A 24,764-nucleotide genomic window follows, 5' to 3' on the forward strand; every position below is an offset into this window, starting at 1 on the left:
AAGCGGAGTCGCTGGTGTCCGTATCGGAAGAGAAATGTCTCGCCCTGGTTGATGGAATGTTTTCGAGAGGACGAAAATGAAATCTCACACAACGCAGCAAAAAAAACAAAAAGCGTGAATAATAAATTATGTCTTGCCGCACGTTAAAACTGTCTGGAACTGGAGTGCGACTCCCGAGACGTGCAACCGGGCCACGTCTTTTTTGCTTTTCGTGTACTGGAACCGCGCTTTTCTTCCGAGGGTCCCACAAGGTCCACCAACGACACAACACATCAGCCGGGTCCAAAAGGTGAAACAATAACCGTCTCCGTCGTTAACGGCGACGTGCCGCGTGTGCGTGTAGTGCGGCTTTCGAATTCGCGAGAACTTGCAGCTCCATTTTGCTGGCCCATTCTTGCCTGTGCCCCCAAAACTGCATTCGAATGAGAGACATGTTTGCATGCCGGAGAACGCCGCCGGGGTCGACCGTGAGCTCGTCGCGACATGTCTCCGGCCAACAGTCACTTCGTGGAAGGGAGTGAGCAATTTCTGTCAACCAAAATTCTGACATGTCTGTCGACCATGTCGGAGACTCGCTGATCACTCGTACCATAAAACCAAGCAGCCAAGCCGGACACTTTTATATACCTCCTGAAGTATAATTTATGAGGATGCGTTCCCGCGAAATCCCCCCCCGTCAGTCTGGGGATGCTCAGGACACGGTTTCAGTTATCTTCAACGCACACACACACACACACACAAAGAGATGATCGTCAAGAGATCCTCACAGCAGTATCACGAGGCTCCGTTTTGCAGCGCTCACTCTGTGTCACGATCGTTACACGCGGTACTAAAGACATCAACTCCGATCGCACAACTAAAATGACTGACGGTGCTCGGGGGCTCAGACCGCGCGAGGCCTCGTCACACACAGAAAAGCAATAAGAGCGATAATACAGCACAAAGAGCGAGAGAGAGAGAGAGAGAAAGTTGCTTCGATGAGAGAAAGACAGCGATAAGAGAGGCCGGCCCAAGCGTTGTGTGTGATCTTCGGGTTCCGCCGGATCAGCTGCCTGCTATGACTGATGACGTAAACGCGGGAGTCATCCCCGTGGAAGCGGATGCAATGGAGCATTCCTGTACACGTTTAATATTCCCCGTAGCTTGGCCTGAAGTTGAATGTGATCATATTTGTCCCTCTCGCCCTACTAGACCCGCACACCATACGACTCCCTCCACCGGGTATTTGGTGATCTATCGATCTGCAGTGTCATGGTAGCCGCGAGGTTCGACGTGACCCACAGGGTGTTTACTATTCCACAGCCACACCGTGTGGGACCGGGGCAAAAAATAGACAGTGGAGAGTCGACAACAATAAATTAACATAAATATCCATGGCTCTCGATCAATTAACAGCTGGCCCGCTGACGGTGACTCGCTTCAAAGCAAGCCTACAAAACACACATTTTGCCTACTTTGCAGTTGACTGACACATTGCTCGCGCGCGGGTAACGTGGAGCGAAAGAAGCCAGCACACACCCTTCCACCCTTCAGGCCAGTTACGAAAGTCATCTGAGTCGAAGCACTAAAGGGGGACCAGAAGCAGTGTGAAGTAAGTGCACACACAGGTGCGTTTTTTGCTCAAGAGAATTTGCAAACACCTCTGCCACCTTGTGTGTATGACGACTTGGCAGGTCGATTGAATGTGTCGCTATAGTTTGAGTAAGTGAAAAACGTGTGCCGGAATAAGAATGGGAACGTGACCACTTTATTACGCACAGTACATAATTCTTCTTGAAATGTCCAAGCCAGACTTTGTGGTGACAGAAATATGTAAAGACAAGGAGAGAGATGAGGGGGTTGTTGAACGGGACAGGATTTAAAGACTTCTAAACGGCCTCCACGATGCTGATGATGCGCTGATGTCGCAACGTCTGGTGCGCACGTGTTATGGGTGTGAGATAAGAGGACCCAGTTGAGGTTCACCGAGCTTTTTTGACGGTGGTCCAGATGGTGGTTTTAGGAAATGGGAGCGTGCCTTCCGGGGGAGCAGGCAGATCAGGAAGGTCGTTTGATTTTTTTTTGGTGGCTACTACAGGGTTTACCAGCTCAAAATGGAAGCGTCTACATGCACATCTTTCAAAGCAATATTGTCCACTTCAATAGAACAATTTTAAAATTTAATTTTTTTATATTTGACTCGAATGTCTGTCCAATCAAACTGTGAGCGGCTAGAATGGTGTGTTTCGAGTCTAATTTTTGAAGCTACTACAGGCTTTACTTGATCAAATCGGAAGTGTACACATGTCTACGACTAGCACAGAAAGCAGACCAATTTTGCAATACTGTTCACTTTAATAGAACAAATGTTAAGTTTCAACTTAAAAAAATATGTTTTGTGTTGTTATCTATTTTTAAAATGTTCTGCTCATCATCGAAATACAGCTAAGAATAAAAGAACTTAATTACATTAAAGCTAAATTAATTATCTTTTAAATTTTTTTAGAAAAATCCGTTTGATTATACAAAATAATATTATAGAAATATTAAGGTAAACTAAAGGTAGCGTAAATGTAGTGTATAAATTCATAAACATGAGTATAGTGCGGCAAGAATGTATATAATTCGAAAAGACGATTTATTTAGACACATGGACGCTTGCTTATTCGGCGTGCAAACCCTGTAAACATGCTTCATTTTTCGGGGACAGCGATAACATATCAGAGAACACGAGTTTTTGGTGTCGATTTTTCCTCGGAAACACTAATTAATAAAGCGCAATGTTTAACCAGTTTTCTTGTGTCATACAAACTTAACCCCCTCCCGTAACGGAACAACAACATTTGGCAGTTGGCAAAGTGAGCGGGGAACTCAAATAAAATCGATGACTTTCTTCCTGCCAAAAAAAAACTTCCGACACAGTATAAACACACGAAACCGACGCGTTTGGGTGAAAGTGAAAATGTTTATAAATATTAATGTTTCTTCTCTTGCACATTTCGTCGATATCACACACATCCGTATACTAATCGTACAGCGCCAAAACTTCATCAAATACCACCCACCTGTAACAGGTGCTTGTTATATGATGGAAGAAAAAAAACAGATCACAACAAATGAGTCATAACGTCGAGCGAAAAAAAAACCCGCTTCAACTCTCGCACAAATCGCGATTGCAGAAAATAGTAAAAAACAATGCAAGGTCACGCTTAAACTCTCCACCTTAGAGGGTGGTGGGCACAGTAAAATGGCAAAACAGTGGCCAATTAATTTATTAAATTAATTATCCCAATCCAAACTCCCCATCCCACCGCGCTGCTTCAAATCAATAAACAGCGATAGAAAGGAAATGGAGGACCGACCAGTTGGACCAAGTGAAAGGAAAATGGAAGACCCAAACTGCAGCTCACCGAGTGCTTCGGAGCAGAGCCGCCCGGTGAAGCTAGGATAAATGAAACAGTTGTACGCGAATTATGAGAATTGGTGGGTTTTGGTTGTTAGGATGCAATAAAATGGGGAAGTTGTCGCGTGCTGACCTTACGGCAGGTTGCTTGCGAGATTGCGTTATACGAAACCTCCGTGTTGCGAAATCCGGGCGCAACACGGGAGATAAAAAAGCCCGCCGAACGTTCCCGCCGGCCGGATTGCCTTCGGGGAAGGACGTACAACTGGGGACGCCTACACTGGGAGACCGCAAATGGGAGATCAATCGATCGGATTCGATTGGCTGCTGCCCTGAATCGCGAATGCCTCCCGGTCGGTGATCTGTGGGAGTTTTTCGAGGACACGCTTATGTGTCTCAAGCCACCATTCTCGTAACGATTCCCTTCTTTATTTTAACCCTGCGGCAGGTTAAGAGCAATTCGCATCTTCATTCGCAATCGGCGAGCGGATGGTGAGGCTCGTTCGGCGGGTGAGTGAACAAAAGGGAAAGTAAATGCCGCGCCCGACATGTGGTCATGTTTGCTGGGGGCTTTTTTTTCTCTCTCATTCATGTATAACCTTAAAACCCCTTCTGGGTCGATAGGATGGGGAAACAGGTTCCTAGTCGCATGATATTTGCAAGCGGGCCAAAGCAAAAATCGGGAACCAAATCGAGATCGAGAAGAGGAATCGGACCATATTCAACGTTGATGATGGGCCTTTAGTTGTTTTTTTCTTTTATTTTATGAAGTATTTGTGGAGTTTTGCTTGGTTTTATGCATTTTCAAATGCAATTTAGTAAATTTCTTATTTGTTTTAAGTTTTTAATCAACTTTTATATTTCAATGAGAGTATCTCGCTTGTTCTGAATCTTTATTGTTTTGTTTCGTTGATTTTATATTTGTTGGCAAATGTTTCATACCGTCTTTTAAAATAATTATTCTTTATTTTATTTTATTTTAATTTTATATTTATTATTATTTTGATAAGCTTTTTAACAAATTTTGAATATTTTTGTTGCAGTGTTTGCTCATTTTTAACCTTTTTTATATTATCATGTTATGTATTAAATTAATAAAAAAACAAAATAATTGAAAAATTTAAATTAATAACACAAAAAATGGAAAAAAAATAAAATATATAAATAAAGAACAAAAGATAATAAAATCATCTCTACAGCAATAACGCGCTCTCTTTATGCAGACCCTACACGATCTAGATCACGCCCAAAACTAAGCAAAACACAGCTAAAAACAAAACATCCAAAACACAAAAATTGGGATAAATGTTTCGCCTCTTTCGGAAGAGCAGCAAACAAAAAAAAAAAGGTCCCAACATAAATGGGCGACCCATGCCGGTTTCGTTGGAAGGGCCGCCCGCTCTCTGATTAAGGCCTGATGCGATAATGCGAAACGTGACGCAAGGAGCATATAAACGCAAACGAACGCCACACACAAAAAAAAACAACCGACCTACACCGAAGAAATTGACCCACGAGCATAAAAACTTGTTTTCGCATCATCATCATCATCAACATCATGATCATCGTGCGCACACCGACGATCGTGCGACTTGCCGGTTTTTGCATGTTTCTGCGTGCGCCTGCTGGATCGTTGGAGGGGGTTGTTTTTTTTTTTGGAGGTCACTTGCGTCGTGTTACATAATGAAGGGATGAATCGGGACTTCCCAGTTCTCGTGCTCGGGCGAGATTGCGATTAGTCAGAGCAGAACATTTAGTAAGCTGGGTCGGGTGTGTGTGTGTGCGAGTGTGTGCCCGCCCAATCATGTTGAAGGGAAACATGACGAATGGATTGGGCACGGCGTCGGGTTTGATCTATTTCGAGCCATCACACAAATGTCGTGCTAGTTTGTAACGATCCACGTGAGGTGGTCACCGTCGTCTCGTGCGGTCAGTGACATCTTGCGACGGAGACGCATACGGAGGCGTTATGATTAATGGCAAGCGATTGCACATTAGCAAAGTGTCTCACGTTTTGGGACACTTGTAAGAAGCTATTCGCAAAGATTAATTAACCTGCTGCTGACAGGTTGTGGTAAGCATCACCACTGTCCGGCAGGTTGGATCTCCACCGTCACACGAACAGGCACTTGGAACAGCTTCTGCTTCCATATGCTAAAGCGGACAGTCGGGAAAGAATAGCATTTTCCCTAAACGGGTTAGATTTATGTTTCGCTCCGTCCCATGCGCGTGCTGTCGAGGTGTAGGCGGTTTGGAAGCGTGTGATGAGAAATGTCCACGGCAAAACAGATCACACAACGTCAAGCGACCGTCATACGCCACTTGTTTTTTTCCGGGGCGTTGAAGAATGAAATAATTTATCGCTGGCTTTATTGTCCATCAAGCTGCTAATGTGGATGCGCGCTGCTGAACGGATTAAACGGGGGTGGGTCGTTTCGTTGGCGTGAGTATGGGAAGTGGTTGGTCAGTTCAACGTGATTTTATGCATTTAATATGAGCGATACCAAATCGAGCTTGAGCGGGGTGACGGGTGACGAATTAATATTTTGTTTGCCCTTTTGGTTTTGGGATGATTTAAGTTATTTTCATAGTTGTAAATAATATTTTCTGATAAAATAGTCTCTGCTTTCCATATTTTAGTAGATGAGAAGCTACAGTTTAAAGAATAATATCAAGTTAGGTCCTTCTTTTTTGCGTACTAAATGATCTGGGTGAGGTAAGGTATAATAGCCGAGAACGCTCAGCGCAGGCGTTGCAGCTCGGTTAGTTGTGAGTTCAAATCCGGATGACAGCTCATATTTATCTCTTCGTTTCTACAGAACAGAAAACTTTTTCTGTACTTAGTATAAAGAGGAAATTGAAGTTATGTTATGCTCTAATTTAATCAAGAAATCTTGAAGCTGTATTTTTGGTGTTACTACCTCAGAGCGATTAGAGCTTTATTATGGAGCTACTAAAGAATAAATATGATATAATTTTTCCAGGCCATATGATGCAATTAATTGCTCCAATTACAAGAAATTATTGCCAGATTTCGATTGTCGATGTCATTCCACACAGAAGAAGAACAGGTGTGTGTAGTGCAACTGAAATTACATTGAAATTGGTATTAACAGTGCCGCAATCATGTGTTGGTAATTACAACCGGTTGTGTCGTCTGATCTTAGAAGGGCCCGATGTCACCTGGGCTGGGTAAAACGAACACGGAGATTCAGCTGCAGAATGTCCGACCAGACATCCAGATCTCTTCAAACACATCAAAACACATTGTACAGACATCATCGGGACAGGAAAGAAGCAAATAGCGCACTCGTTCCAATAAACCTACTTCCATAAACTAGCCTGCTGGAGGAGGAATTCCTCTCAAGAACTCGCGATCGTCTCCGGCGCTCTCCGCTGGCGACGATCGACGAATGAGCACGTGAGTTATTAGCATCTGTCAAGCTGCATGGGATGGGGGAAAAAGAAGCGCGAACGAGAATTACGACAGGAAATGGGTAGCTTTTCTTCTACGTTTGTTCCAACTGTTCCCCGGCGAGCTATGATTGACAAATATGTGGTTGGATTACTTATAATACATTCTGTATTCCTGATCGCCGGATGTGGAGCCGGGCGCCATCGCTCGGCGCTATGCTACTGTTGGAAATGTTCTTTTATGTAGCTGTGATGGAACGATGGAAGCGCGGCTCGTTGAGATTGCGGCTCTTCTCGGAGCTAGCGCATTTCGTAACCGAGCCGCTGGCTGGACTAAGCGAAGGCCAAACAGTTGCAGGTCGTTACACTGCGTTGGAGGTTGGAGTCGACCAGAGTCCGTGGCCATAATTGAAGCTTCCTTCCAAATTTGCATTCTTCACACACACGATCCGGTACGGCACCCAAAAGGGGTGGCCAAGGGTAGCATCGAACACTGGCCAAAACGTGCAGGAATTCGTACGGCGGTGCATCCTTACCGCGCGGCCGTGCTGCACTAATGATTATGATTACCCTTTTTTGTACGGCGCGGTAACGATTAGGCAAAACCACGGTACGGTCCATTATGGTCGACGTACCATGCAGACGACGATGCGATCTGAACGTGGATGGGTACGCGGGCATATTTCGCAACACCCAAAACCGCGCAGCAAAAGCAGCGTGAGCGTGGTGGCGCAACATGTGAACGATCTCATGCATCATTCTTGATTGGGTCAGTGCTGCTACTTGTCTAATTTGACGGTTGCTGTGAGCTATGGGTATGGAAGGTATGGGAGATGTTTTTTATTTTTTTTGGGAGAAGAGCCCACTAATTGTAGGGCTCCATCGAACTCTGGTTAAGAAGTGGACCGCATCGAGCGTGGATTAGTTCAGGAACCCTGAAGCTTAAGGCTCAATTATTGCTCGTTAGCGGATCAATTCAAGCGTTGGGGTGGGTTTGATTTAGTAAATGAACCGTAGGTCAGCATCGCACCACCAGCGGTACCTTCTCCAATTAAAGCACTTATCGTGTTATAGGGAAGCAAGTTAACCTGCGCCAAAGAATATCTTATGTAGACTCTCAATCCCGGAGAGATCGGACATCACGGGTCATTATCATTACTAAGGCACGTTCTTCCCGGTTTGCTAGCAAGATACTTCCGAAATGGATCAAACCCGAAAGCCCTTTTGCTCTGCCCACAACACTAGGCTCGGTCATTACGGGGTTCGGTACCTATGCTTGATGACCCACATCGGCCGCCGTTACTTCCTTCCTGCACCACATTCAAACACATTCGCTGCGGCTTATTTTCTTTCTTGCTCGGCATTCCGGTGTTTCCTGCTTTTTACACGCCCACACGTGCCCGGTCGGATGTTAACCGGGAAGCGCCCTTTCGGAAGAGATGGATCCAGAGCACCGCTAGCCATTCCGAGCTGAGGTTTGCTTTTACGTGCCCAGCACTGTTTCAATTACACCCGGGCGACCGCAAGAGTATTTTATTTCTTTCCGTCGGTTAAATCGTTTGAATTGGAAGGTAATTTTCCCCGTTGTCTCGGAAGGCAACATTTCACTCCCTTTTTTGCCAACCCGCGCGACCGGCAAATGGGGGGGGGGGGGGGGGGCGGGGAGGTCTCTGATGGGGTCAACCGATCAATTTCACGAGTGCATTTAGGTGGAATTGAGATCACACGATCGTTTGCCGGCCAAAGGTAAATACTGCTTTTTGTGCAGGAAAAATCACTTATCAGAGCTCGTCGCTCTCTCTCTCTGCTAGGGTTGGAACTTGGAAGGAAAAAAATATATCCAGGCTAGGAAGTATTTTACACTTTCCTGTCGAATATTTCTAAAGGCAGAGTCTTGGGGCGCTTGGGAGTCGGTAGATGGAAAAACGAATCAATCCGGACGCGGTTCAGTAGGTTAATGGGCGGTCGTGGAAACGTGCAACATCCACCACGTCGATTGGGGGGGTGAACAAATTGAATTAATAAGGTTAAACCATTTTTAGTGCACTTCGATGTTGTTGAGCGCTGCTGCTGCTGCTGCTGCTCGTCTGTAATTTAGCCGTGCAGCGTTCCATAAACCAGATCACCGGTCGGCGGGTCAAGTGTATTACCCCGAGGCAAAAGCTAAAGCATTTCCAAACACTTTCCACCCATTGTGGGGTAACGGTTGCTGTAGGGCCGCCCAATGATTACTAAATAACTCATTTCCATTTCTCCGGTCGGTGCTTATCGAACGGTTGGGCCCTATCAACCGTTTGTTTGGTTGTTGCAGCATCGGCAGCATCAGCCGTGCGTTACATCACCATTTCAAGCGGTAAGGGAACCAGCATAAAAGAGTCAGGGAGATAGATCCAATAAAGCATGGCCAACGGTTATATATTAATCACCCCAAAAAACCGGTCAATTTCGGGGGGAATAAATTTTGTTGGACGATATTGGAAACTGCGGCAGATAGGAACCTGAAAGGCGACATGACAAATGGGATGAAAACGATGAATTTAAATAAATTAGCCTGAGAAATTAAGCTTCGTTTTAAAATTATTTGTTTTTAGAAGCGCTACACCTGCATGCGGCTAAAGATTTGGAAAAAATGCTCACCAGTCATCCGATTGCATACTTTCAGGCGCATTTTTTCATCAACTCGATTTGCTAAATTTTGCAAGTAGAAATCGAGCTCTTTAATTGTGTCTCAACAAGCAGCAACTTCCACCGAATTTCCGTACAACAACTTTCTTCCGTTTTCCCAAAACAAACAGCCCATACTCAAGCAAACATGGCCCACTGACCATGTGGACATGTCGCGGCAGAACAGAGGCAAACAAACAACACCCATCAAAATGGGGCAGCATGCTTTTGTTTTGTCCTCGCGTTTTCGCCCGTGTTTTGTTGGGTGTGCTTCGCGTGTTTGGGAACCTGATGGACAAGGGGGTTCTGTGGTGTAAAATATGCACACTCTTGGTGAAGCTTAAGGTCCAATCTTGCATGACAATGACAATGACCAGCGATGCATTGCGGCGGCTATGGTGCCACCAAGAGTTTCACCTGTACCGTGAGGACACCACCGCATCGGGTCCGGTGCATTCACATCATCGTGTGATTTATGACGCTCATCAAACTGCGCTCCACATCTACTTGCTCCGGTTCCGTCGAGTTCCTGTTCCACTTTTCAACACGGGTGGAAAGTGGAGTAGCGTGTAAGACTCTTCGAAATTTGGCGTCACATGGGACATTCTTTTCACGTCAAGCGATCACCTCCAAAATCGTCAAGACCTCGATTCTCTCCAGCCCTCGAGCTTCATCTTCAGCTTGTCACATAAGTCATAAACACGCGCTTCCAGTCCATCATAAATTTGACTATTTTATGCGAATTTTATGCGACACCACAATCGCAAACGCCACACCCCGGACAGATTCGTGCGGGGGTAGCATTCGCTGTTGGTGGCATCTTGCAAAACATCTTCGGGTTAGAACCAACCAAACTGCCCACGGTATGGCGTACGGGTGTTCTACCTACGGCACGCGCCAACCGTATCGATACACGCAGCGCGAAAGCAATTAAGCGAACAAGTTCATCCATTTCCGCGATCCAACGATCCCTGGAACGCAACTGCTGCGTTTTCGGGACCGCAAATGAAGGAATCAAGTCATGTGTCACGCCGGACCGCGTGTACGGAAGATTAACGATGAAATATGGGCGAGAGATCACGGTACGGCTGTTTGTGCTCCCGGAGCGATCGCACCCCGGGAGGTCATTAGGATGATCAGTGGCGATCGGTTCTGCGCTCGAGGGGGGAGAATGAGGAAGAGAAAGTACGCCAGCACGCGACGATGAGTCGTGTCACGCGTAACGTAACAATTAGCGACCGCAACGCACGGGTTTATTTTTAGTCACGGTGGACGACTGTGTGCGGCCAGTATATTCTGGGGTTAAGCAAACATCGCCACTCTTTTGACCGATCAAAATCCCACTGTGCGAAATGATCCTCTCCCCCCCGCTTCCGTATCTGGAAGAAACTAATTTAAGATGATCGTGGACCAACCACAACGCCGGACGGACGAAAAGATTGCGTTCTTCCTCAATCGAAGCTTTCCGATACCTGATGCCGTGATGGCGTGCGCTTAATCCACACGAAACCTGCCAGAAGCGCAGCTGTTGTTGTGTGTGGTTTGGTGTGCCCGATTTCAGTGCAGTGCCACAAGGCACAATTTTAAACCCGTGCTCTAGCGTCCGAACTTTGAAGCGATCTTGCGTGTGAACGCCCCATGAGCGATCCATTTGTTTCCGATCGTTAGCCTGTCAACGAGCCGACCACAGGCTTTGGTGGACTGCTATTTTTCGGTACTCACAAAATGATTCTCTTCCTGTTCTTCCTGTCCAGGACCTGGCTAGAATGCGCAGTCTCAAAAAATAAACCCCTACCCCTAAAGTCCGGATATTTGCATCAATCTTGTACACTTACCGATGCGGGATTTCCTTGGCGTGGTGGCAGTTCCGGACTGGAGGGTCCTCTGTCCAGCAACACCACCACTACTGCTGCTGTCACTGGTGTAGGAAAATGGGGAGCTGCTGGAGGTTGTCGAGCTGGAGGACGAGTTGGTCGACGGTGAGGATCCACTCGAACCGGACGAACCGGACGTGGTGGACGAACTGGACGGTGAGTTCGATATCCCGACCGCGGCAGCCGGCAACTCCTCTGCCGGTCCGCCGGCTGGATTCATCCCGAAAATTCCTCCACCTCCATCGCCCGCACTTCTGCGCCGGGCGATCGTTGCCCCGGCGTCGGTGCGATCGTGCCGGGCCAGCGACAGCCCGGCCGGTTCATTACCGCCGTAGACATTCCCGGACTCGGAGTGTCGCAGCGGGGACAGACTGAGCAGTTTCGGCGACTCGGTCGATCGTTTAAACCATCTCATCGTGCCGGCCAATTATTGCATCGTCCGGGGTCCACCGGGTGGCAAGTGTTTGTCGTTAGCGTTGCGGCGGCGGCCGGTCGATAAACTCTGCGAAGTAGAGAGAGAGATGGGAGCAACATAAGTGCAACGAAGCAAAAAAGCATTTAGAAAGGTGAATCGAAATTAGAGGAAAGGGAATGGCAATGAAATTGTTTTGCTGAACTGGCGAAGAGGACTCCAGCGACGACGACGACGACGGAGTTTTAATTGAATTCATCTTTATAGGCACAATAAAAAGTGTATCTTTAAGCGATCGTTACACTGCGACATAACTTGTATCATGCGGCCGGTGCCGTCCTCGGGGGATTCCTTTCTGGCGGAGGGATTGCTTGCTTCCACCGATCGGATAGGTAGCGGCCGTTAATGACAGAGGACACACAAACATCCTTTCGGTGCAAATAACGAACGCACCCATTGAACAGACGCCCAATGAACCTATGATTACCGCCGACCGGGGTCTCTGAGGGGACCATAATTGACGGCGTTGTCTACGCAAGCCACTGCACTGTCAAGGTAAGTTGCTGTGTTTTGTGTTGCTCATCGTTTGCTATTTTTGCTCAAATAAACGCGCAAGAAGCGAACGGACAATAAAACAGTCTCATCAACAAGCAAGAAAAATGTGTCGTACTAAGCAGTTCTCGCAGTGTTGATGCCACTGTGCAAAGAACAAAGCAACGATGCCGAACTAGAAACCAAGACCAAGACATGCACCTGATCGCGAGCCAGAAGACGATCCCGACCTGCCCGACCGGTGAAGGCTATCGGATCGGATCAGATTGGATGGATTTATTTCTACCACTCGGGACGGGGAGGAACATCACGGGAACTCCGGCCACTCCAGCACGAGTGTCAACATAATGGTGTCTCTTCTAGCCATCGCAAAGCGGCCCGTAATAAAACACTGCCCTAAGCCGTGCAATTAGTACGCGTTGGACGTAGCGGTCACTCATTCAGTGTCAGCGAAGAGGAGACGGGTTTGATCAAGTTGCAGCATTAGCGGCAGCAGCAGGTGGTGATTTATCGTTTGTTGCAACTGTCATTTATTGGAGCTGGCATGGTGGAGTGCGAAATGGCTAGTTGCACCATTTAGGGTACAATTAGCCGACGATCCGTCCGGTAATGACTTTAGCTAATTAATGAGAAGTCGTTAAACACACCCAGCGGTCTAACAAATCTTTCGCATCTTCGAATGGGTGTTTGTCGACGCGGATTTGAAGAGAAAGAAGCAGAGTTGGTTTGAATTGGTCATGGTGGCTTGAATTCGCGACGGGACTTGTGTTTGTTTGTGCTCCAAAAGAACAAGCTTTTGTGATGTTTTGGAATGTCCGGCATATTATAACTGTTGGGAGCGTTTATCGGTGAAGAACACCGAGTGATGACAGTTGGATTGGAAAGATACTTTCCCCACATCATAAAACAACCCCCGAAAGCACTCCCCATGCGAGGCTTCTACCACCCAATTAAACCCTTTGCGGACATTTATATCGCACAAACGCAATCTGACAAGCGGAAATGGAAGATGAGCGATCGGTGTATTCTCCTTTCTGCCCACCACAACACCCCCCACCCCCTCGATCTTCTTCACCTTCACAATTATTTCGACCTCTTTCGACATGTCCTCGTGGTAAAGATGGCCGCTATAATCCCGCGTGCGCCCCTAATGGGTTCCTCGGCAGAGATTTATTGCGCCACAGCGTGAGTGTCCTTTCACAGTATCGCCCACGCAAGAATTGCACCCTCCCCCCAAACGAAGGGAAAGGATTTTATCTGTGCCGATCTGCCGATGGCTTGGTGGAAGAATTTTAATGAAGAATGAACCCAGCAGCATGTTCGGAAACAGTGTTTTACAGTTGCTTTTGTTTTAAATGATGATTCACCCACAAGGGGGTCAGCAAGGGAACTCCGGATGGAGGATGGAAGTTAAATGGAAAGTGTGGTACATGTACACGCAAACGACACCCATAAAGTAATGTAGTTTATTAATCAAACCCGGGTGAAATAGTACCCATAAATAAACCCTGCGTTCCAGCTATCGGCAGGATCGATCGTTACGGGCTCCACGCGACATTGCACTTGTACGCGTCGGTACGCTAAAAGGTTTAGCGTAGCGGAAGGATTTTCGTTCTCTCCCAGCAGCTCTTTTCAAGGGTGTGACGGTTCGGAGCCTGCAAACGACAGCAACTAAAACACCCGAAACACCACGGATTAAGTTCCCGGGATCCAGTGCTCCGGTGTGTGAAGTCTTCTGTGCCGTTGATCGTTGACAGCGCGCGAAAGGATGATCGAGCGAACCTGTCATCGTGATCGGCGCCGGACGAATGTGTTTTACACGGCGCGCCAAAACTAGTTTTTCACCACTGCCTCTCTCCTTTTTTCGGTCGATGGGTTCTTGTTGAGCAGGATGTTTCCCGTATGCCATAAAAAATTATTTCATTCGCCACGAAGACAACATCATCTTCTGCGCAGCGCATCTAATGCTCTCCGAGGAACGCGTTAGAACACGCTCAACCGGAAATGGTTCGGATTACGCAGAATGAAACATCCCAAAAGCGATCTTAACGACGACGTTTCCATCTAGTTCTTAGGCGCGTGAGCAAATCGCTTAAAAGCCAAAGAAAACAGGTAACTCGCCAAGACAGCTAGAATCATCCCCAAAGCGGATGACGAAACCGGAAAACGATTTCGATGCGTTGGTGGTGGACTTTGGCTGCACTTTGCTCTGGTGGGCTGGTGGGCTTTTAATCGGTGCTGACGACGGTGCACACGTGCCCTAGGCATCGTAGGGCGGTCATTGATGGATGGTAATCGATCGATCGCACTACGCTCGGGAACTAATCCTCTTCTGGGAACGACCGTTTTAACCTTAAGAAGGTGTTAAGTGTTGTGGGGGCCGGGTAATGCGCACAAGATGCCGGATCGTCGTTAAAACAAGAGGTGCAAAGTAAATGGCGCGTGCACATTAGGATGATATCTTGCGCACCATAAATCTTGCGCTCGTTTGTTAGCTGGTGCGCTAATTGAAGTTGAGTTGGTTGGACAGGCAATGCAAAGGGGTAATATGTTTCGATCTTGTAAAGCTCAATTGATTCATGAGCGGATGGGACAGCTTGTAGGAGGATTAAAGAATTATTTCTCCCTGTTTACGCCTAGAAGTATACAATTACGAAACATGAGTGGAATATTTGCATTTTCTTCGAGTAAGAAAAAAGTCTTAATTTTGCGCTTCAAGGTATGCAAATTTTATCGGTTAGTTAGCGATTCTTAAAGTTTATCGGTTAGTTAGCGCCTGAAGGTAGGCAAAATACAAAACAACAAAGGAATATTTGTATTTTCTTCTAGCTTCAGCAATGTATTGCAAAACCGCAGGGAAAACAATTTCATCATTCCACAACTAAATCACTATCTCTAATAAAACCACACAATCTTGCCAGCTCAACTGCAAGCGAAAGGCAATTACTTTTCCTTATTAAGCAATCAATTAATTAGCCTCGTGCTAAATCATTTCCGCCCGACGTGATGCCCTTCCCGACTGGTCCGAAGAAAACTGTTTTGGACTGGACGGTGGCGGCACTGAGTGATAAATCAGCCAAGAAAAATGTTACTCCCGTGCAATGCCGTTCGAAAGCTTTCATTTCCCCCCCCCCAAACCGAACCAAACCAAACCGGGGTGATAAAACAGCGCGTTTGTTTTCCGTGTGGCATTTTTCGGTTTGCCGAGGCGCAGATAGCTTTCTCCATAGCCTCTAACCCCGTGCGAGCGGGGTTTATCTAGCGCTACCGCAGATCAACGCTCACTGTCAACAGCTCTTGTTGTACGCACGTTTCCAGCTACTACCACTACCTCGCTGCGACCACGTGGTTTGTGTAATTTTCGGCACATTCCATCGGACAGTTGTGTTAAAAGTGAAACGATTTGCCGCCCGGCCAACAAAACTATCTCCAACGATAGTGAAGAATGTAATGTTGTCCAAAAAAAAAACAAGCGAACACACTCGCCTCCGTTAGTAATGGATTTGTTTGGTAAAATTGTACATGCGGTGGGATGTTTTCCAAACCGACGAATGATTGACACACGTTCCCGCTCGGGACTAGATAAAGGTACCGCAACCGTTTACTGACACATTGCATAATGAAGGGGATAGAAATATTGCCGGAAAGGACAATGTACGTTGGAGGTGCATTTTGACACGTTTTTCCTCCGCCTCAACTCCCCAAAGGTGCATGAACTGATAGGAAAGTGAGAGACGGAGAGAGAGAGAGAGAGAGAGAGAGAGAGTGAAAAAAAAAGTAAACTTGACACGACACGTGGGATACGTTTGGAAGGTCCCTGCTGGAGGGCATTAGTTGGGCCCTATCGGCTAGCGACCTGGTCGGTGGGACGATAGATGCAAGCCCTAGACGCCTTTCACCATTCACTCCCGGGTGGAAAGTGATATTGTTTACAATCAGCCCTGCAGCTGGATGCCGGCGTGATGCAGGGACGTTGGCAGAAAAGTTTGTCCGAAAAGTTTGACACCCCTGACAAACGGTCTAGACAGCTTCATTGGAGAGCCTTAAACTAGAGCTGCAACTAACTGTGCAGCCGTCGTAGGAGGTTGTCCCACCGGCCTAATCATTCAGATTGGCAGGTATTATGCACGATTGAGCCGCATTGCCGCAGCTCGAACAAAATAGAAATTGACCAACAAAGGATGCAGACCGAGGTTCGAAATGGAGGTGGATGGAGCTAGAAGTTATCGGCCGGGCGCACGCTACATACAACAAAGTTGTGCAACAGTGGTGCCAGAAGTTCAGTGAACCTCGTAGGCTCGTAGGAGCCTAGCCTTGCTGGTTATGAAGTTGCAGATTTTGGAAATCGCCTTGTCCCGCACCAGATGGCAAATGGTAGCTGCCTACGAAAACCATGCTGCCCCGTCGAGGTCTCCACAGGGAGTTAACTAAATACGAGCGAGAAAAATAGTACTTGGAACATCTGGTCAAGGATTTCTGGGCTCGAGCTAGTCGAAAAGCTCGCCGGCGGAACTCCACAGGAGGGAGACATATTGGAAACCCGAATCGATTCGTGGACATAGATTTCCATCAGTAGCCTCGGCGGGTTTTTTTTGTGGATGGCATCGGCACCCATTATTTTGGCCGCGGGTAATGAACAACGCAATTTTACGATCCAAAAAATGGCGACAACCTCCATTAAGGTTATTGGGAGATCTTTAAACCAGTGCTGATAAGAGTCTGGGGTCTGCTCCGTAGCAGTAATCGCTAACGACGAGGTTAAAATGTCGCCGCAGTTAATTGACTTCCTCGATGCGCGAGAAAGTACGTACGCGGGTAGTCTGAGGCAGACTTCCAAGGGAAAAAGAAACCAGTAGCGCCGAGTAGTCCGGTTTGTGCAATAATTTCGAAGTCTAATTGCCGCCGCTTATCTCCGCTAACGCAGATGTGCGGCCGGTCGGCTAATCAGACGCCCGGCGCAGCCAGGGTTCGAGAGTACGCCATTCGGGAGTGATAATTGGCGAATAAGCATTCGAACAGAACGGTGGTGGTGTCCCGATTAAGAACCATAAATTGCCACAAAATTGCCGCAGATGTGTTCTCGTGTGTTTTGCAGCAGGTTGTCGGTGGTATGGGAATTGGACTTGGCTACTTAAGCGTTTAGTTCTTTCCAAACTTTCGGGGTCCTACATTCAAATGGATATTTCAATTATGAAGCTATTAGCGTACAGGAACAGAACCAGATTAGCAGACCTTTGCTTATTGAGCAGTTTTGATCAGGGTTTTCAGGTTTGGCGGGCGAAAAAAAAGCTGATAATTTCTTAATGGCGCTCCAATATGGAGAAGCTTTGGTTGCGTTGATGGGAAAAATTAAATTTAACCTACAGAAGACAATGTTCGAAACTGACTGCGAGGAAAGCGTTTGTAGCAGTGAAGCAGGAGAAGCCAAATTCGTGATGCGATGCGGGCGCCAATAATTGTTCTCCAGCAAAATTGGTGCCTATCAGCGATGTGAATTTTTTGAATTCTTCTTCTCACCCGCAGGCCGGGACACATCAGGCTGTTGACTGACTACCGCGCTGTTTCTACAGCGAAATCAAGCTAAAGATCACATCATCTCCAGTTCTTCAAGGGCTCGCCTGTTTTTGGAGGTAGAAAATCACGCGGAATTATAATGGCGCGCCACGTTCGATAATTTGAAGATTGGTCCTCCGCTTACCGAGCGGCAGACGCTTCGGGTGCAATCATCAAACCGGTCGTGCTTGCGTGAAATCGTGGCTGCTTCTGTTTTTACTTGTGAGAATTTATTAGAAGTTTGAATGTCCCGACAGCCGGTAATGATTCTGATGCGAAGCAGCCAAACCTCAGTGAATGTCTACTTGAGGAAACAGATTTTGTAAAGCGTCCCCTAATCGTACCTCGCGATCGAACGATCACACTCAATGTGTTTCGGTCGGGAAGTTCCGAACCCCAAACCCATCCAATGTGACGACGAAAAATAGCATTGTAATTAACACCCATAAATTGAATCACACTGCTCCGAAGCGAGAAGAGCTTCGAAAAGATGATGAAAGCAAACGCTACGGGAGATCTCTCGTGATAATCTTGCGTGAAATTGTAAACCTTCTAATGGATGTATTATGATCACTTTTTCAGATGAGCGATGAGTTGGCCCTTCATGCGTTGCGCAGTGCATTAAAAAACAATTAAGCGTGATCTTTTTTCCTCTTTTCAATTGTTGCTTTCTGCTGTGTGTGTGTTTGTTTCTGTCTGCTCTGTGGGGATTCATAATGAGAAAGATGGACAATAGCAATTACACGCTAAGAAGAGTGTTTTACATAAGTTATGTAAATGATATTAAACAGTGCTGGCAGCTTGATGTATAAACCTTGGGATTGAATTTGACAGTTGACATTGACGTATGGTGGTGGTAGTGTACGGTGCTAGTAGCACTATTTAAACAGACCGTTAAACCTCTCCTATTTTGTAATAAAATGTACAATTTAACGATCAAAGCTCATGAACCCTACAGGCCCTATCAACCCACCTCTAAAGCTTGCCTTCACAACAAAGTAATAGCAACGGTGGTCAAACGGCTAATAAAGTGTAGGATTATCTAGCAATGGTTTGTGATGTCCACTCGTAGCAAACACTTCAAACGATTGACTACACCAACGAATGATTAAGGCCGTGCAACACGGCACCTGTGGGCATTACTGGCAGCGTTAAGCGATTTAGTAACGCTAGCTGGAAGCTGACGAAATACCATCGCCATAAAGACATCCGAGCCATCTCCCTGCCGGCTTTGGGAGAAACATTCCGGGGGCTTCTTCGTCCCACATATCCAACGCCTTAGACGTGTACGCATCACAAACCCCAAACCATAATTGTTGCTGACCTTTCCCTCCACTAACCAACACCCTTGCAGTCCGGGGTGGACTCCCGGTAGTCCACTGGAGAACAATTTATCTCCTCGTGATTTTTGTATCGTGGGTAATTATTGCGTCTGGGCAGCGTGGAATTCAAGCACCAGTAGTCTCACCTGACGGCATCAACTGCATCAATCATAACTGCTCGCGCTGTTGGCCACTGTAATACAGTTTACATACTTCGAGCTCGAAAGCAAGAGCATTCTTCGGGTGCGAAGAATTCTTTCCCCGACTAATTTCGGGACCATGCTCGTCACCCTCATGATCGCCGTAAGCATCAAACATTCGGAGCCGCATCAAACATCGGAGATTTTGGAGGCAGGGAAAATTCAAGGCAACAGGAAAATGGAAGGGCACAGCGGATGCACCTTCTCGATCTGCTCGCCCGGGCGTTGGAAGATGAGTTGGAAGATTAGTAAAGTAATCACACAACAGCAATGGAAGAAAAACACGGTTCGGTGCGGAAGGCTTTAAGTAGGGTAGAATTCTTTCGATCCCTGGGGCTTGGAACTTGAAGCTAGAAAATAGTGGAAGCAAATTGCTATCCAATTACTTGTCCCCACGGGGGGCGGAAGGTTTCGGAATGCTTCATTCTAGTTGTTGTGGTTTCTAGTGCCAAAGAGGCGGAGGACCGCAAGCTGAGATGCAGAATTGCAGAGGGGTGGGGTGGTGGATGATCCTCGTTTTCCGGCATCGCTCCAAAGAGATCCGAAAAAGGGAAGGGTTTTTTGCCACATAGGGCGAGAACCGTGCAGAATGCGTGATGAGACGAGATGAATAGGAAAAGGCAATATTAGCTTTGTCATTACGCAGTGCCGGAAGGTTATATAGGTGGTTGGATACTAAGTTGGGGGTTTGGAAGGGTTGGAGTAAGGCCTATTTTTTGAGGGGTTAGCTTTTAGGCAAGTGCACACCCTTACCGACTCAGTCAAGGCAAGAAGACAATAGAACTAGTAACAGTGTTGAATGTTATTGTAGAGAAAATCGAAGTTTCAGTTGAATAACCAGTTGATTAATTATTCTGTTTAAAGGGAAGCATCTGCCAAAATCAATATCGAACGCATCGATCTTCAAAATAGCAGAGATCAAGTCAAATTTTTAAGGTTGCGAAAAAAGGATTCGTTGATTGTAACACACAGTGGTCTGGTAGAAATCGAGAAAGCGGCGCCGGTCTTCACACGGCAGCACCAGAGTTCAATTCCCATCCGGATCCTTAGAGTGGACTGCCTATCCAACTACTTGGTATTAAAAAGTCTAGCACGCCAGAAATGGCAGGCATGACCTAAGAGGTCGTTAGGCACAGAAGAGAGAGAGACAGATACCACCGATTTTCTCCAAGGCGTTTACAGCTCATTCTCACATTCCGCGTTTATACCTATTAGTTTCAATTAAAAGATGTTCATCAAACCCATCAGATGTCCAATCTCGCTACAATACTGTCTAATGTTAATATGAACAGGCTACAACAATTTGTAGATAACTGTTAAAATACAACCCCTTTGTTTTACAAACAAAATTTAAAATAAAACACTCTAGCGTGTCGTTTTATGCAAAAAAATACAAATATTTTCCAAGTAGAAACGCAACACCTCGTCCTGTAGCTCATCTAACAGCAAGTGTTTGAATACTTCCCGTCGCAATGTCAGATCATCTGCACGACGCATTAAAAACTGACTCCCCTTTGGATGCTATTCTACCTACTGCTGCACCTTATGCGGCAAGATCTTATTACCCAAGAAACAGGAGCATGATCCAATTCTGTCCGGTCTGGCCGTTTAATCCAATACTTCCCCTCGGGGTTTTTCTCTTGCCGTACGCTAAACGTTGCGCCCCATTAGTGCTCCGCTCGCGTCGTTTCACTCTCATTTTTGGTTTTCTGCGGAACGAAGCACTTTTCTAAAATGGGTGCATTATGAGCATTTTAAGGGAATGGATCCGTTTGCGATCGGTGTTTTGATGCGAAATTGAGAGAAAACTGGCACAGAAGCACCGCCCAACGTGAAATGTGCAACCACCAAGCAGCCGGCAGCTTCAAATCAAGCAAGCAATATACAACGTTCGCTAAATAGAAGGGGAGTGTTTGCCTCTTCTTTTATTAATTATCCACAATCGCTTCCTTCATTCGCGTGAGTCCAACCGTTCGGATACGGGTCGTAAAAATAGCCACCAGAAAAGCAAAAAAAAAGTAAACCATCTCGTGCACAAAGGAGGACTACCGTACCATCCGGTTCCAGATGGTGCGATATGTGGTAGCGGCTACCTTCTTCGCGTGGAAGCTTGTGTGGCCAGCCCAAAGTCAGGCCAAAGTCTTGTAAAGCATCCTTACGTGACGTAGAACAGCAGTAAAAAATGGAGAAGCCGATGCCAACCAAAAGCATGGGAAAATTTCCCAAAAAGGATGCAGAATTATGCTGTTTTTTTTGTTTTGAGCCAACAGAAAATTGCTCCACTTGCTCTTTTTTTTTTTTGGTTGGCGAGCTACTCACGATGGATCTGTTTTGATTTCACTTTTATAAAGGTTTTTTGTTGGTCTTACTACTTCCTTTTTCATCTTCGGTTGTCATCTGTTGCTGTTGCTGCGCGATGGTGATCCTCTTCCGAATCCGTTCCCTTGCGGATCATGTTCGCGAGCAAGCATTAATAAGCATCCGGTTTTGTTTTAATTTTGCTTCTCTTTGCTAGCTAAGGTAAAACGATTACACGAGCTGTGTGTGTAATTTTTCGTTCTTTTTTTTGTAAATAAAATTCCCACCAAATTGAGCCAATGTTTCTCAAGTCCGGATTGCACCACCAGCAAGCAGTAGTACAACAAATCAATCTTACCGACCAACGAAAAACATGAAACTTTTGATGTTTATCTCACCAAACCTCTCATACCCATCATCACAGTGGTTGCAAAATATTGTCCTCAGCTCAGGTCACCTTAACCAGCCAGCCACCACAGGTTCAGCGATTGACCTTTTCGAGTACGCGCCAGTGCGCATTTATTTTTGCTAGCAATATTGCACCGCAAGTACACACGCACGGTGCGTCTGTGAACCTGACCGCAATAGTGTGGACCGCGTCACTGCCGTAAACGATTTATGCGCACATCGCACCATGGGGTTTTTTTTTGTGTGTAAGTCATCACCACCATACAGCATGGCCTTACCACGTTTGTTCGTGGTTACTTTTTTTGTTGTTGCTTTAGTTACTTTGCCGGCCGCCGGCGTTACACTCGACCAAGCACATAAACGGTGGGAAACTTGGTCAGTTGGGCAGCGCCACATAACGGATGGAAGAAGCAACAACAACAACAAAAAAAAAACGCCCCAACGAACCCAAAATGTGACATCGTTTCGTGTGTGTTTTATGGGTGAGCAGATTTGTTTCACGACAAGTAACACGGGTAATTTTATTTTTTTAAATAAAAATAAATGCTTGCTGTCTTTGTCAGAGGGCTAATTGGAGTGTCCCTCAGTGCTAAGTAAAGTAGTAAACGGAAGAAAAGAAATGGCATCAGTGGAGAGCGCTTATCACACCACTACGAATGGGTGTTAAGGGCGCGATAAGAAATTAATCTCACGCCAAACAACAGGGAAAAAACGCGCCGCACATCACCACGAAGAAGGGGGATTGAATCATTCATGAGGTTCGTGAAAAATTTTAATTTCAAAATGGTTGCTAGGCGACCGAGCACGTGATGCACGCGTACGGTTTGTTTCACCGTCGCCGAATAGTGTCGGATTTGACGGTCAGGATAAATTATGCAAAACCATAATGCTTTACAAGCGATAAAGTTGTACGATTATGACGGTGTGGTTGCGTTTTGTTAATGGGGAAGGCATTATTTAATCATTTTATTAATCAAGCAGAAACGCAGCTTCATATCGTTACGATCAATTTTTATCGTGGTAAAGAAATTCTTGGGTCGTTAAAGAATGCTTAGGTGATTTTTTTTCTAGGGTGCTAAGTAAGTGAAGACAGTTTTATGGCAGTGAGTTTAACGGTAAAAAAATGGTAAACGAGGGTTTTCTTCTGCTATGAGTGGTTTTGTGGTTTTACGTGGGAAACAGCTGAACATGAAACGCCTGAAGGTATGCAATAGATTTTTTTTATCACGTGAAGTTTATCAGAGATTTGGTAGACCTCAGCAGTATCTTAATTACGCCAGAAAAATTAAATAAATGATCTTGAACAACAAATCAAACAATAGTAGCTATAATTCCATACACGAGCCATGTAAAATCAAAATAATTTTGTAAACTTGAAGGCATAGAATTAATTATTCCAATAATTTCTGCACAATTTAATAATATAATAACTTTCTGCACAATTTGGAGCCTTCTAAATTATTTCTAATAATAACAATTTGCTTCAAGGCTTTAACCATCTAATAATAAGATAGAACTGACTTAAATTTAAATTTAAATTAAATTAGAAGTTAATTTTTAGATTAAAAGCTCATTGAACAGTAATTTAATTTAAATTGAACTCGAACAAAATAATCTTTTTCTGTGCAACAAAAAAAAAACATGGTTTTAGGCGTTACAAACCCTTACATTTTAGTGAAATCATCATAAATGTACGAACAGATATGTAATAAACTCTGCAAATAAATGATTCTAAGAAGATTTGCAGTGTTCAAAGGTAGCCTTTTTATAAAATGAGAATTTTTAAATTAACTAATAATTATAAATGAGAATTATTTAAAAACACTGTAAATTTTTTATTTGAAACATAATAAAAATTGCATACTTTGAGGCGTTACACAGACAACCCCAAATTTTATACTCTTTCTCCATCAATTCCTAATCAATTCATATTCAATCATTTTCTACCTCTTTCAGAATGTTTTAGCACCTATTAAAAAGCGTTTAAAATCACCACAAAAACCCCTAACGGTACACAAGAACAAACGGCGTGACTGGTAAGATTGATTGATTTTTCTTTCCTCCACAGAGACGCACGTGTGCCTTGCAGTAAGAGGCACATACCATTACACTGCATCGATCGAATCCATTCCTTAAGCGCTTTAAAATACGCTCACCTTCATAAGGCAGCCCAGGTCTGCTGGTCCGGTGGTGATGTTGGTGGTTCGGCCAGAACACCTGACGAGATCAGAACCATCGGCACAAAGACGCTAGATGCGGCCAAAACACCCCCCGAACAACCAACCCAAGAGGAGCGCAAATACATACCCGACAGTGAGGTTGAGATATTGTCATTGGAAAAAATGCGATTAAATTCCACGAGCTTGCTCATGCGCTGGGCCATTTACCACCAGCCAGCCAGGGTAAAGTGAGCTAAGAACGTAGCCCGTCTAATGCAAGACACCCGGGCCGTGCAACTGATCCCAATGGTATTTATGGACGACGGCTATTTTTTGTTTCGGTTTCATCGTCGAAACGGGATAGGCTAAATAGATACACGTGCGGTGCGTTGTGCGGAAAAAAGAGGGGTTCGAGGAGGACGGCGCGGTAAGCATGATCGAGGAATGTATGTTAAACATTGGGCGGCTGGCTTGTGCGGTTGTAGGCAGTGTAAACAAGAGGTTCATGTTTGTTCGCATGAATATT

At 45.7% G+C, this 24,764-nt stretch overlaps 1 protein-coding gene across 1 annotated transcript in view; it reads right to left on the reverse strand.

Annotated features, from left to right (window-relative positions):
- The window catches only part of LOC118514666 (serine-rich adhesin for platelets-like), a 64,120-nt gene that overhangs the window by 3,624 nt on the left and 35,732 nt on the right, over positions 1-24,764 (reverse strand). The window contains exon 4 of the mRNA XM_036061707.1: positions 11,296-11,836. Within this exon, the coding sequence (XP_035917600.1) occupies positions 11,296-11,749 (454 nt within the window). The 5' untranslated portion in view covers positions 11,750-11,836. The remainder of the gene's footprint in view (positions 1-11,295; positions 11,837-24,764) is intronic.

This window comes from Anopheles stephensi, chromosome 3, assembly GCF_013141755.1.
Source record: "Anopheles stephensi strain Indian chromosome 3, UCI_ANSTEP_V1.0, whole genome shotgun sequence".
NCBI classification, from domain to species: Eukaryota; Metazoa; Arthropoda; class Insecta; order Diptera; family Culicidae; genus Anopheles; species Anopheles stephensi.